The sequence below is a fragment of the Pseudophryne corroboree genome, chromosome 2 (genome assembly GCF_028390025.1).
Source record: "Pseudophryne corroboree isolate aPseCor3 chromosome 2, aPseCor3.hap2, whole genome shotgun sequence".
In the NCBI taxonomy this organism is placed as follows: domain Eukaryota; kingdom Metazoa; phylum Chordata; class Amphibia; order Anura; family Myobatrachidae; genus Pseudophryne; species Pseudophryne corroboree.
The window spans coordinates 463307184-463321941 of NC_086445.1; the positions used below are offsets into that span (position 1 = coordinate 463307184).

The 14758-nt window shown below is 45.5% G+C and overlaps 1 protein-coding gene across 3 annotated transcripts in view; it reads right to left on the reverse strand.

Annotated features, from left to right (window-relative positions):
- PHKG1 (phosphorylase kinase catalytic subunit gamma 1) overlaps nucleotides 1-14758 on the reverse strand; it is a 138949-nt gene that overhangs the window by 60600 nt on the left and 63591 nt on the right. For all 3 annotated transcript variants that reach the window (XM_063953772.1, XM_063953773.1, XM_063953774.1), the window contains exons 3-4: nucleotides 5566-5741; nucleotides 1869-1923 (exon numbers count right to left, since the gene is read on the reverse strand). In XM_063953772.1, the coding sequence (XP_063809842.1) occupies nucleotides 1869-1923; nucleotides 5566-5741 (231 nt within the window). The remainder of the gene's footprint in view (nucleotides 1-1868; nucleotides 1924-5565; nucleotides 5742-14758) is intronic.

Genomic DNA, 14758 nt, shown 5'->3' on the forward strand with positions numbered 1-14758 from the left:
TCCTTTATTTGCTCTAAAGACAGTAAAACATTGTCCCTATCCAGGGTATCAATATTTTCAATCAGGGACTCTGACCAAGCTACTCCAGCACTGCACATCCAGGCTGTCGCTATAGCTGGTCGTAGTATAACACCTGTATGTGTGTATATACTTTTTTGGATATTTTCCATCCTCCTATCTGCTGGATCTTTAAGTGCGGCCGTCTCAGGAGAGGGTAACGCCACTTGTTTTGATAAGCGTGTGAGCGCCTTGTCCACCCTAGGAGGTGTTTCCCAGCGCGCCCTAACCTCTGGCGGGAAAGGGTATAAAGCCAATAACTTCTTTGAAATTAGCATTTTTTTATCGGGGGCAACCCACGCTTCATCACACACCTCATTTAATTCATCTGATTCAGGAAAAACTATAGGTAGTTTTTTCACACCCCACATGATACCCTGTTTTGTGGTACCTGTAGTATCAGCAATATGTAACGCCTCCTTCATTGCCAAAATCATATAACGTGTGGCCCTACTAGAAAATACGGTTGATTCGTCACCGTCGCCACTGGAATCAGTGCCTGTGTCTGGGTCTGTGTCGACCGACTGAGGCAAAGGGCGTTTTACAGCCCCTGACGGTGTTTGAGGCGCCTGGACAGGCACTAATTGATTGTCCGGCCGTCTCATGTCATCAAACGACTGCTTTAGCGTGTTGACACTATCCCGTAATTCCATAAATAAAGGCATCCATTCTGGTGTCGACCCCCTAGGAGGTGACATCCCCATATTTGGCAATTGCTCCGCCTCCACACCAATATCGTCCTCATACATGTCGACACACACGTACCGACACACAGCAGACACACAGGGAATGCTCTTAACGAAGACAGGACCCCACTAGCCCTTTGGGGAGACAGAGGGAGAGTTTGCCAGCACACACCAAAAGCGCTATATATGACAGGGATAGCCTTATAATAAGTGCTCCCTGTATAGCTGCTTTAATAATATAGTTTTGCCACAATTTTGCCCCCCCTCTCTTTTTTACCCTGTTTCTGTAGTGCAGTGCAGGGGAGAGCCTGGGAGCCTTCCTGACCAGCGGAGCTGTGTGAGGAAAATGGCGCTGTGTGCTGAGGAGATAGGCCCCGCCCCTTTTTCGGCGGGCTCGTCTCCCGCTCTTTAGTGGATTCTGGCAGGGGTTAAATATCTCCATATAGCCCCCGGAGGCTATATGTGAGGTATTTTTAGCCAAAAAAGGTTTTCATTTGCCTCCCAGGGCGCCCCCCTCCCAGCGCCCTGCACCCTCAGTGACTGCCGTGTGAAGTGTGCTGAGAGGAAAATGGCGCACAGCTGCAGTGCTGTGCGCTACCTTAAGAAGACTGAGGAGTCTTCTGCCGCCGATTCTGGACCTCTTCTCGTTTCAGCATCTGCAAGGGGGCCGGCGGCGAGGCTCCGGTGACCATCCAGGCTGTACCTGTGATCGTCCCTCTGGAGCTAATGTCCAGTAGCCAAGAAGCCAATCCATCCTGCACGCAGGTGAGTTCACTTCTTCTCCCCTAAGTCCCTCGTTGCAGTGATCCTGTTGCCAGCAGGACTCACTGTAAAATAAAAAACCTAAGCTAAACTTTTCTAAGCAGCTCTTTAGGAGAGCCACCTAGATTGCACCCTTCTCGGCCGGGCACAAAAATCTAACTGAGGCTTGGAGGAGGGTCATAGGGGGAGGAGCCAGTACACACCACCTGATCATAAAGCTTTACTTTTTGTGCCCTGTCTCCTGCGGAGCCGCTATTCCCCATGGTCCTTTCAGGAACCCCAGCATCCACTAGGACGATAGAGAAAATTAATGATAATAATAATCAGCATTTTGTAACAAACAACACACTGCACAGTACTTACAGGTCAAAGACTAAAAAGAAGAATGTGCTGGACTCATAGCTGTCCTTCAGCTGGACTGTAATTAATAAAAACAGAAGCACATGTTAATAGCGTTTACATTTATATGTACTGTACTGGAAATCGTCATGTTCTCTATAGGAACATATTAATGCTAATAGGGCATGGATTATAAAATTACTTATATTGAAAAAAATAAAACATAAATAAATTTCATGATACCTTTTAAATGTGTTTTATATAATACATCTGGTACATTTATTAAACAGAACATATGAATGACTATAAATAAATTCTGTGACTACAAAAAAGCAGATAAAGAATGAAATCAGCAGGGCTGGATTAAGATCTGTTGGGCCCTGGGCAACAAACTTGTGGGGCCCCCTATCAATTACAAATAGAGCATCAGAGGCCAGCCCTCTACCATGGGAGGGCAGGCCTCTGATGCTGCTGTTGTCCGCAAGGGGAGCTACCTAACATAACACTTAAACATGCAGGAGGCCACCCACAGCAAATAATTAATATGTTTTGTTTTATTTTCTAACCCCTAGAACTCAGTTGATCAAAGTCCCAGCACTTGGAGTGAGGAGTTGGGAAGGGGGCTTTAGTGTCACGAGGCACACAGCTGTGCACTGCCTCTGTGTCATGATTTGCTGGGCATTCCTGTTGGCTGCTCAGACAGTATGTCACAGGAAGGTCGGGGTCTGTGAGTGACATCATCGCAGGAGATTTCTAAGTTGAACTCTTGACTTGTTGTGGAACTAGAATCTAGTCACAGCTAGGACTGGACATTTGGAGCTGTGTCCTGTCACAGTGGTGTTGAGCACCATTATCGACGTTATCGTGTACTATTAGCTGTCTCTAGTTGTCTGTTTTATTTTGATTTTGTTTCTTTCGCTCTCTCTCTCTCACCCATATTTCTCTCTCTCTCTCTTTTTTTCTTTTCCCTATCCCTCTGTCTCTTTCTCTTTCCAATCTCTCTCTCTGCCCCATCTCTGCCTCTCCTGTTCCCATCTCTCTCTCTCTCTCTCGCGCTTTCTTTCTCTCTCTTCCCAATATCTCTCTCGCTTTTCCATCTCCCTCTCTTCCCCTTCACTCTCTCTTCAGCTTCTCACTCTTCCACATCGCTTTCTCTCTACTCTCCATCACTCTCTATCTCTCATCTCCATCTCTCTTTTTTTCTTCAATAACTCTCTCTCTTCCCCATCACTCTCTTTCCTCTCCATCTCTCTTTTCCCCATCTCTAGCTTACCCGCCACTCTTCCTCATATTTCTCTTTTCCTCATCGCTCTCTTCCTCATCTCTCTCTGTTCCCCATCACTCTCTCTCTCTCTCTCTCTCTCTCTCTTCCTCATCTCTCTCTATCTCTTCCCCATTTCTCTCTCTTTCCCATCTCTTTCCCTCTTTTGGAGATATCTGCTGTAGACCCACACACAGAAAGGCCCCCAGAATTCTATGGAATTGCAAAGTGCCCATATGCAGCAAGCTCTGGAAGGTGTAAATGTACTAATATATATAGTGGCAATCTGGGGGTAGTTAGCTCAGTAGAATGGTCAGTGGTGCAGTGTCTAGGTGCATAATAGAAGTCCATACACAGCGTTCCAGGTTTACATAAATGAAAACAATGCTTTACTGTCATCAGCACAAATTAAACAAAAAATAACAAACAACTTAGCCTTCATTAAGGACAATATCTCACTATTTGGCCCCTCTCTATACTGTGCAGCTAGTCTGCACACAGTCTCAAAGTTTTGCATGCTTCTTGCAGGTATATTCATAGATGGCGTTGCTGCCCCAACTTTTCAAATAAGTCTCAGCGTTATAGGGTTCTCTCTGCCTCTTGCAGGTAAGAATGTCGATTTCCAAGCCCCCTCTGGCCTCCAAGTACACTGGACTCTGGCTGCACAATTCTACGTGGACTGTCTGACTGTCTCCACAGGGCAGATTATAGTATACTGCACTATATTATTATTACTATCATTTATATGGTACCACCTAACAAAGTACATAAACAAATGCGCAAATCTAGAAAACAGCGACTTACAGTACAAGACAATGCAGCACAGTTACATAGTATATAAACATTTCTGCATCAGCAGAGACGGCACTGAAATAAGCATCAGTGAGACAGAAAGCAAGAGTTAGGTGCCATTGTAGGCAATGGAGTAGATGATATACTAAGTAAGGGTTAAGGAAAAGTTCATGAGGGGAAAAGGGCAGACAAACAGGGGTGTCACCGATGGGACAGTCAGTAAGCATATTTCCCGGTTACTGCTGTACCTCTTATATGGGCAGATACGCCTTTTAATCCTTTTAATATTTATTTCTTGTACGTTTGCATTGTTACCATTTCTATGGATACCTATGGAAAGCTAGATGTACCCGTTTTCCTATATGGATAGATAAGCTTGATTTACTTTTTATTCTGTACACTTGCATTTTTACCATTTGTTTTTATGTGTTGTATTAAAAATTTGTGAAAAACCTTTTAATTATCCCTGGCTGTGGATTTTACATTATGGGATTTGCTTATTCTCATAAGGTTTTTTTTATATACAACTGGTTTTATGTTGAACAATGGTATGAAAATTGCATGAAAACTGTACGCGCTATGTTATATTTCTTTTATCTTTTTTATGCTCCAATATTGGTCTCACGACCGAAGGAAAATTCATATTCCAAATAAGTAGTGTCCATTTCCTACTCACACTGGATATACACCATATAAAAAAAAATTTAGACACTAGAAGGCGCCCTTTACTCCACTTATTTAAATTTCACTATTTATGTGTTTTCCATGCACATATCATACTGCCACTCGTTTTTAGAGGAGTGTCAATTTCAATTTTTAAAATGTTTAATTTTTAATATAAATTAAATTAAAAAGTATTTATATCACCACGTGCATTGGTAGTGCATTGTCCTAGTATTACCTGGGCGCCCCCGCATCTATTGTTCTTCATACATATATATATTTATATATATATATATGTATATATATATATAGTGTGTGTAGATATGTACATATATATATATACTTGTGGACTTGTCATGTAGTTTGCTTCATAACATTTTTTTCACTACCAAATCCGTGGAGTGCCGCCTGCTTCTGTGGTGAGGGGGTCTATGGTCCGTGGCCTCAGTCACCACGAACATTCACACCGTATATATATAAATATATATACACAATATATATATATATATATATATATATATATATATATACAGTATATATGTATATATATATATATATATATATATATACAGTATATATATATTACTGTATGTCTCTATCTATCTATCTATCTATCTATCTATCTATCTATCTATCTATCTATCTATCTATCTATCTGGTTGCACATCATAACAAGTACAAGGTGGTGGAATAGAGGAAATAGTATAAATGACGGAAAAGATCACTAAAAATGTAAGATTTCTGCTATGGGAGAAGGTGGTCTAAGGATATTTAACCAACAGGATGGTTGTTGATTGTATGGGTAGCACTGCACTGTAGAACCTCATTTTCCCACAGCTTTTGACAATAGTTAATGTATATTTGTGAATATAATCCTACGATAGAAAAGGCAGTGCCACAAATTAGTAAATGTACAGTAGCTGTTGCATTGTATTTTTATTGTTATTGGGTTTTTTTGTGCACAAATTATTTTAACATCATTAAAGCAGGGAAAATGTTACTCACTGACATTCGGATGTCCAGAAACCTTCTTTAAGATGTCAATCTCTTTAATAGTAGCGTCTCGAAGCTCCTCAATTTCCTGTTGTGTCAAGTGATCACCAGTAATGTCAATAATCTTCACAGCAAAGTCCTCTCTGGTGGGCTTGTAGATGCATCTCCGGACCACACTGCTAACTCCTCTGCAGGAAGCATACATATTGGCAATGCAAAGTCCAGAGAACAATATATACGTAATACATGTAACTTCTTCCAAGCTCTGTGTAACATTGCCTTCTTCCAACTCACAATTTAAGGAAGAAGAAATAGTTACTCAAATACATGTAAGAGCAAACAATTTGAGGGCAGGTATTGTCACAACAAGTCAGGTTTCATTCATAATATTCTCAGAATTTTCTCATAAAATAGAGCACACTTATTGATATTTAAAGATTTTTTTATCAACATACTTGAAGGGAGATGTATAATGGTGGCTTTCCTGCTTCACCTCTTTACCGAGGCAATGCAGAAAGCTACCCCGAAAGAGGTGCTAACATGTCGTTTGCTTGATCCCCTCCAGAGCGCACAGTGCATCAGCTTAGTGCATCAGCTTACTGCCGATGCGCTGTGTCTCTCCTCCCAGCCGGGTCCACTGGGCATGATCGCAAGATCTCCAGTGCAGCCCGGAGCCAGCAGCCACCTGCTGTGGTGATGAGGCAACGACACCTGCAGCTGTCATAATCCATAGCTGCAGGCGTCGGAACAGTCAGTCCCACTGACCATTCATACATTGCTCCGCACATCAGCGCACTACGGCGCCCTGTCATGTAGCACATAATGTGCTCTGATATAATTTCTCCGCCACACCGACACTTCTTACATCTACCCCTCAGAGTGTAACAAACATTGTCCTAGCCTCTTCTCATATAGAGGTCTATTTATTTACATTATTTTTACAAAATAATGTGAAAAAGGGCGTTTTCACACCCTTTTCACATTATTTTAGTATCATCTGAATGTATTAAAGGGCATTCGGAGCAGTTTTCATGAAAAACTATTCCAAACCCTTTAATTCGCTTTTTTTTTTAAGTAATCCACATCGCATTCCCCATACTTATAATGGGAAATGTTATGTGGCCAAATTTACTAAAATAAAAAATATGAAAAAATACCGCAGTGTGCCCTGTGATAATCTCGCCAGCTCAGGCGCAGGGCAGCACTGCGATAGGCAGGCATTTGCTCAGCTTTCTCTGCCCCTGGCAAAGAAAGCTGAGCGGGACCCAGCTCCAGTGATCAGCTATGTGTGTCCGATGGACACACAAGCTGATCAAAGTGTAAAAAGTTTTTAAAAAAAAACACACTCACCTGTCCAGGGAGCTGGAGTCCACTGCTCCGCTGAGCGCTGCCGGGCGCCGGGTTCACCATATGCTGCAGTGTGACCCCGGTGCAGTAAAGTGACGTTGCAAAGCTGCAGCGCACTTTACAGCACCGGGGGGCTCCCTGGACTGGTAAGTATATTGACCTGCTGGGGGTAGTCTGCGGCGCATGGGGGTAGTTGCGACGGGGGGCGACCGAGCGGTAGCAGTGATGTGGGCGGGGGCGACGCATGCGTAGCGGGACATCGGGGTATTTTTTACAAAAAGTACCCTGATGATGCTGCGAAGTGTCATCGCAGGGACAGAGCTTGACCGCAAGCTCTGTTCCTGCATGCGATAATTGATACATCCCTGCAATGTAATCAATTATCGCAGTGCGAGTTTGGGCGATTTTATCACATGACATCTGCATCCGAGGATGTGGATAAATAGGCCCCTAAGAGACTAGGCAGCAGGGTATGTGGGTGGGGTGACAGACATGGAATTGTCTGCACCAGACTCCCTTGGAGCCCAGTAGTTCATTCAAGACAGGGTCAGACTGGCCCACAGGGGTACAGGACAAACTCCCGGTTGGGCCCCACTGCCTGAAGTCCCAACCCCTCCTCTAGGGCTCAGGTTCCAGACTAATTATACATCATGCATGTTACATTACACTGCACAGGACGTATTTTAATTATAATGCATGGAATATTTTTATAAAGGGGCCCCATGCACTCTAAAATGGTTAGCTAAGCCCCTGAGTTGGCTGGCCACCCCCCTCTGGAGGCTGGCAGCATCCCTAAACATGGGCCCATACTACTACATCCCCCCGGTGGGCCCTTCATGCCCCAGTCCGACAATGATTCAAGATGAAAGAACCTGCAGAGGGGGCCTGGGAGTGAGAAGCTGGTTTACTCCCTGCAGCTGCCACCACATACAGTAGGTGCCTGCACTGAGCTCAGTCTGACAGCATAACCTTGCTTCCAGGAGAGCTGCCTGCAGGAATTGACTGCCCACAGTATACTACCCCGTCTCTCCCTCTGTGCTGTGTCCCTACTAACTCTTACTAATCTGTCATCTGTGTCCCTACTACCCACTCCCCACTACTACTACTTCCACCACCCCAGCTGTCATCTGTGTCCCTGCTACTACTGCTACCTACAGCATCATCTGTGTTCCTAATACTGATACTAATTCCTATCTGTCATCTGTGTCTTTTCTACTACTACCTCCATATACCTGACATGTGCTTTTTCTACCCCTACCCACTATGTCAAGTGTACCTAAGACTACCCTCACCCACCTGTTGTATGTGTCTACTACTATTACTGCTACAAATCTGCAATAAAATATTTATTGTTCAGATAACGCATTTTTTTAATTATTAAAGTTTGTTTTTTTCGGATTGATTTTTTACACTTTCTTTTTCTATGCAACCGAAACAGTTTCCCTAGTAATATTTTATTGATAAATGTGGTAGTAATGGATTTTTAATAAGTGCCAATAAAAACATTGTCCTTATCGGCGGAGAAAGCCTTTACTCTCTATATGTTAAAGAATCCCCAAGCATACCAGAATGCTCCTCTGAGGTCTGTGTATGCCAGCCATATCTGATTTACATACAGAGATTTTGAAAAGGAGATAAAGATTTGTAGGAGGATACTGAAGCTAAGAAAATGTCTATCCGTGTATTGGCCCTCATTCCGAGTTGTTCGCTCGTTCTTTTTCATCGCATCGCAGTGAAAATCCGCTTAGTACGCATGCGCAAAGTTCGCACTGCGACTGCGCCAAGTAACTTTACTATGAAGAAAGTATTTTTACTCACGGCTTTTTCTTCGCTCCGGCGATCGTAATGTGATTGACAGGAAATGGGTGTTACTGGGCGGAAACACGGCGTTTCAGGGGCGTGTGGCTGAAAACGCTACCGTTTCCGGAAAAAACGCAGGAGTGGCCGGAGAAACGGTGGGAGTGCCTGGGCGAACGCTGGGTGTGTTTGTGACGTCAACCAGGAACGACAAGCACTGAACTGATCGCACAGGCAGAGTAAGTCTGGAGCTACTCTGAAACTGCTAAGTAGTTAGTAATCGCAATATTGCGAATACATCGGTCGCAATTTTAAGAAGCTAAGATTCACTCCCAGTAGGCGGCGGCTTAGCGTGTGTAACTCTGCTAAATTCGCCTTGCGACCGATCAACTCGGAATGAGGGCCATTGTTTCTTCAAATATGCTTTAGAATGGTACAAGAAATGTTTACAGAAAGATAATATAAACAGCACCTAATTTAATATAATAATATAATATTGTATCTAGTCTGACACAACTTTTTTTTTAGTTAAGATGTCCTAAGGCCGAAAATGTATCCAAAACTTGAAATATCCAGTTTTCGGAGTTTTGGACACATTTCCATATGTACCAAGCTCCGGAATTCAATATATTTCCTTGGTCCTGGTGCGCCATCTTTATGCGATGTTACCCAATAAGCCTATGGGCTTCTATTCGCATTTCCCCCTGAGAGGGATCCAGTCGGATCCCTTCAAGCACCCCCTGCTGCGCGAGCATCACTTTGCACATGCACAGAAGGGCTCCCAAGTCCTAAACCCAGAAGTCCTTCTATCGCAAAGGACAGCTCTTACTGGGAGAGCTGTCATTTGCAAATGTAATTGTATTTCTAAGTACATATGTTGGTATGTACCTGATACAGTAAGTGTCTGGATGCATTGCGCTTAGTGCATCCAGCCCAATATAATACTGAAGATTGATTTTGCACAGTGAACATATTTGAGCTATACACATTTGAAAATTCTGATTTAGTTTCTCTTAAACAAAGCTAGGAATACATTTATAAACCTTACAGAGGTCACAAGGACTTTATTCCCCTTCTCTGCTGAGGGTTTTCTCCCTGTGTTGAGATAATTTTTTTCACATTTAACTCATCACATTACTACATCAATGTCAGTACCCACATAAATTGTACAACTTTTTTCCTTTTTTTGTTTCAGAAGACTTTGCATTTTTAGAATATACTAATAGTCTTTTTGCTCATTTTGTTAAAGTAGAAACAACTATGAGCACCAACAACGGCTAGTGCTGAAGTGTTGAATCAGGGGCGTTTTAAGAGAGGAGGAGGCCCGTGTGCAGCCTTCTGCTTCTGGGGCCCCCTCCTCTCTGACTGTTGCACAGGATTTAATACTTACCTCTCCGGAGTCCCCCGGCGGTGCCATCCTTCTCCGCGGCAGCGGCAATAGAGTCTGAGAACAGACTCTATTGCGCATGCGCAAACCTCCGGGAACACGGTGCAGCGGCCATTTTCCCGAAGATTTTGCTAATGCATATGGAAACTCCGGAAAAATGGCCGCCGTGCCATCTTTACGGAGTTTTCAGCAGGCACAATAGCGTTTGTTCCCCCTAGTGTTCAAACTCTATTGCGCTGCCGGAAAGGGATGGGTTCGATGGGGGACTTCAGAGAGGTAAGTATTAAGTAAATGGGTGCAGTGTGTGCAGGGTGGGCCCCCCTGGACCTGGGGGCCCGTGTGCCTCGCGCACACTGCACCCATTATAGAAACACCAATGTGTTGAATACATAAACATTGGGCCTAATTCAGACCTGATCGCTGGGCTGCTAATTTTGCTGTCCCGCGATCAGATAGTCGCCGCCCAAGGGGAGTGTAAATTTGCCCGTGCAAGTGTGTGATCGCATGTGTACGCCGTGCTACAAATGTCCCTCAGTCAGCGGACAACTGCAAATCCATTCGCACCTCACTAACCATGGAATGGTTTTTCCAGTGTGTACAGTCTGTGCGCAGCCCAGGACTTACTCCTATAATGCGATGAGAACAGGCTGATCGGGGCCGGAGCTGACATCACACACCCTCCCTGAAAACGCTTGGGAAGCCTGCAGTTTCCCTGACACTCCCAAAAAACGGTCGGCTACCACTCCCAAATGGCCTCTTCCTGTCAATCAGCTTGCGAATGGCTGTCGCTGTTTAGCGATGCCTGTTGTTGCGCGACACGCGTGCGCATTGCGGTGCATACACATACGCAGTCAATTGATAATAGTCCCCTGTGCAAAAACACACAGCAGTGATCATGTCTGAAACTGACCCATTGTCCTTCGTTGCAATATTCACTAATGAGTTACAAATTGTCTATGGGTGAACTGTTCCTGAAAGGTTCAAGAATTGGGCTTCCATAGCTGAGCAACCATACTTGAGCACATTCACCATGCACAACACCAAACGGGATCTAGTCAGGTCCCGGTGATCGGGATCCCGGCAGTCAAATACCGATGCCGGAAGCCCGACACTATTTGGAATACTGACACCGGCTTCCTGAATAGGGTCCAAAGCCCGCCACCGGGATCCTGATCCAGTGCCTGTCGGCCCGCTGGAGAGGTAAGCTATGAGTGGGGGGGGGTGGGGGGGTGTTAGGTTTAGGCTGCACAGAGGGGGGGAGGGGTTAGGCACCCCTGGGGAGATTTAGGGTTAGGCTGCGTGGGGTCAGGGTTAGGTTTAGGCTGCAGGGAGGGGGGTTAAGTTTAGGTACCACTGGAGAGGGTTAGATTTAGGCTGCTAAAAGGGAGGGTTAGGGTTAGGGATTCTAAACATCAGGATATCGATCCCAACCCCAGCAAACATCCACTGGAGGGGTGGAGGAGGAATAATGGTCTAATGCTGTTTTTCATTATATGGATTGGGCCCCTTAATTCCAGTAAAGGGAACTCGTATGCTACAGCAAACAATGAAATTACAGATAATTGTGTCCTTCCTACTTTGTGAAATAGACAACAAGACCAATATACTTAGAACTAATGAATGAAATGTGCATTAAAATAAGATTTTACACTTACCGGTAAACCTATTTCTCGTAGTCCGTAGAGGATGCTGGGACTCCGTTAGGACCATGGGGAATAGACAGGCTCCGCAGGAGGCATGGGCACTTTAAGAAAGACTTTGGACTCTGGGTGTGCACTGGCTCCTCCCTCTATGCCCCTCCTCCAGACCCCAGTTAGAGAAACTGTGCCCAGAGGAGATGGACAGTACGAGGAAAGGATTTTTGGGAATCCCAGGGCAAGATTCATACCAGCCACACCAATCACACCGTATAACTTGTGATAACTACCCAGTTAATAGTATGAACAAACAACATAGTCTCGGTCTAATCCGATGAAACTATAACATAACCCTTATGTAAGCAATAACTATACACAAGTTTTGCAGAAGAAGTCCGCACTTGGGACGGGTGCCCAGCATCCTCTACGGACTACGAGAAATAGATTTACCGGTAAGTGTAAAATCTTATTTTCTCTAACGTCCTAGAGGATGCTGGGACTCCGTAAGGATCATGGGGATTATACCAAAGCTCCCAAAAGGGCGGGAGAGTGCGGATGACTCTGCAGCACCGATTGAGCAAACAGGAGGTCCTCCTCAGCCAGGGTATCAAATTTATAGAACTTTGCAAAGGTGTTTGACCCCGACCAAGTAGCTGCTCGGCACAACTGTAATGCCGACCAAGACGAGCCCACCTTCCTAGTGGAATGGGCCTTAACCGATTTAGGCAATGGCAATCCTGCCGTAGAATGCGCCTGCTGAATCATGTTACAGATCCAGCGAGCAATAGTCTGCTTTGAAGCAGGCGCGCCAACTTTGTTGGCTGCATACAGAACAAGCAGCGCTTCAGTTTTCCTAACCCTCGCTGTTCTGGCCACATAAATCTTCAAAGCCCTGACCACATCAAGGGACTCGGAATCCTCTAAGTCCCGTGTAGCCACAGGCACGACAAGAGGTTGATTCATATGAAAAGAAGAGACCACTTTAGGCAGAAATTGAGGACGAGTCCTCAATTCTGCCCTATCCACGTGGAAAACCAGATAGGGGCTTTTATGTGACAAAGCCGCTAATTCCGAAACACGCCTCGCAGAAGCCAAGGCCAACAACATGACCACTTTCCAAGTGAGATATTTCAACTCCACTGTTGTGAGTGGTTCAAACCAAGGTGACTTGAGGAAACTTAATACCACATTAAGATCCCACGGCGCCACCGGAGGTACAAAATGAGGCTGAATATGCAGCACCCCCTTCACGAATGTCTGTATTTCAGGAAGAGAAGCCAATTCCTTTTGAAAGAAAATGGATAAGGCCGAAATTTGGACCTTTATGGACCTTAATTTTAGGCCCAAAGTCACTCCTGTTTGCAGGAAGTGAAGCAGACGACCCAAATGGAACTCCTCCGTAGGAGCAATCCTGGCCTCACACCAAGAAACATATTTTCGCCATATACTATGATAATGTTTCAATGTCACGTCCTTCCTAGCCTTGATCAGGTTAGGAATGACCTCCTCCCGAATACCTTTTTTCGCTAGGATCTGGCGTTCAACCGCCATGCCGTCAAACGCAGCCGCGGTAAGTCTTGGAACAGACAGGGCCCCTGCTGCAGCAGGTCCTGTCGTAGAGGAAGAGGCCACGGATCTTCTGTGAGCAACTCTTGCAGATCCGGATACCAAGTCCTTCGTGGCCAATCTGGAACAATGAGGATTGTTCTTACTCTTCTTAGTCTTATTATTCTCAACACTTTGGGTATGAGGGGTAGAGGAGGAAACACATAGACCGATCTAAACACCCAAGGTGTCACTAGAGCGTCCACCGCTACCACCTGAGGGTCTCTTGACCTGGCGCAATACCGCTTTAGCTTTTTGTTGAGACGGGACGCCATCATGTCTATCTGAGGCAGTCCCCACCGACCCACGATCTGTGCGAAGACTTCTTTATGAAGTCCCCACTCTCCCGGATGCAGGTCGTGCCTGCTGAAGAAGTCCGCTTCCCAGTTGTCCACCCCCGGGATGAATACAGCTGATAGGGCGCTTACATGGCCTTCCGCCCAGCGAAGAATCCTGGTCGCTTCTGCCATGGCCGCTCTGCTCCTTGTGCCGCCTTGGCGGTTTACATGAGCCACTGCTGTGACATTGTCTGACTGAATCAGAACCGGTTTGTCCCGAAGCAATGCCTCCGCCTGGCGTAGGGCGTTGTATATGGCCCTCAACTCCAGGACGTTGATGTGGAGACAAGTCTCTAGATTCGACCAGAGACCTTGGAAATTTCTTCCCAGTGTGACTGCTCCCCAACCTCGGAGGCTTGCGTCCGTGGTCACCAGGATCCAGTCCTGAATTCCGAACCTGCGGCCTTCTAGGAGGTGTGCACTGTGCAGCCACCACAGGAGAGATACACTGGCTCTGGGAGACAGGGTGATCCTCTGATGCATTTGTAAATGGGACCCGGACCATTTGTCCAGTAGATCCCATTGAAAGGTCCTCGCATGGAACCTTCTGAAGGGGATGGCCTCGTACGAAGCCACCATCTTCCCCAGGACACGCATGCAGTGATGCACTGAAACCTTTTTTAGCTTTAATAGGTTCCTGACCAGGGCTATGAGCTCCTGAGCCTTTTCCATCGGAAGAAAAACCTTTTTCTGGTCTGTGTCTAGAATCAGACCCAGAAAGGTCAGGCGCGTTGTAGAGACTAGCTGGGACTTCAGTATATTGAGAATCCAGCCGTGCCCCTGCAACATCCTCACCGACAGCGACACGCTGTCCAGCAACTTCTCCCGAGATCTCGCCTTTATGAGAAGATCGTCCAAGTATGGGATAATTGTGACACCCTGCTTGCGCAGGAGCACCATCATTTCCGCCATTACCTTGGTGAAAATTCTCGGGGCTGTGGAAAGCCCAAATGGCAACGTCTGAAATTGGTAATGACAGTCCTGTACTGCAAATCTCAGGAACGCCTGGTGAGGAGGGAAAATCGGAACATGAAGGTATGCATCCTGGACACCATTCAATCCCCCCCCTCCTGGCTGGCGATGACTGCTCTGAG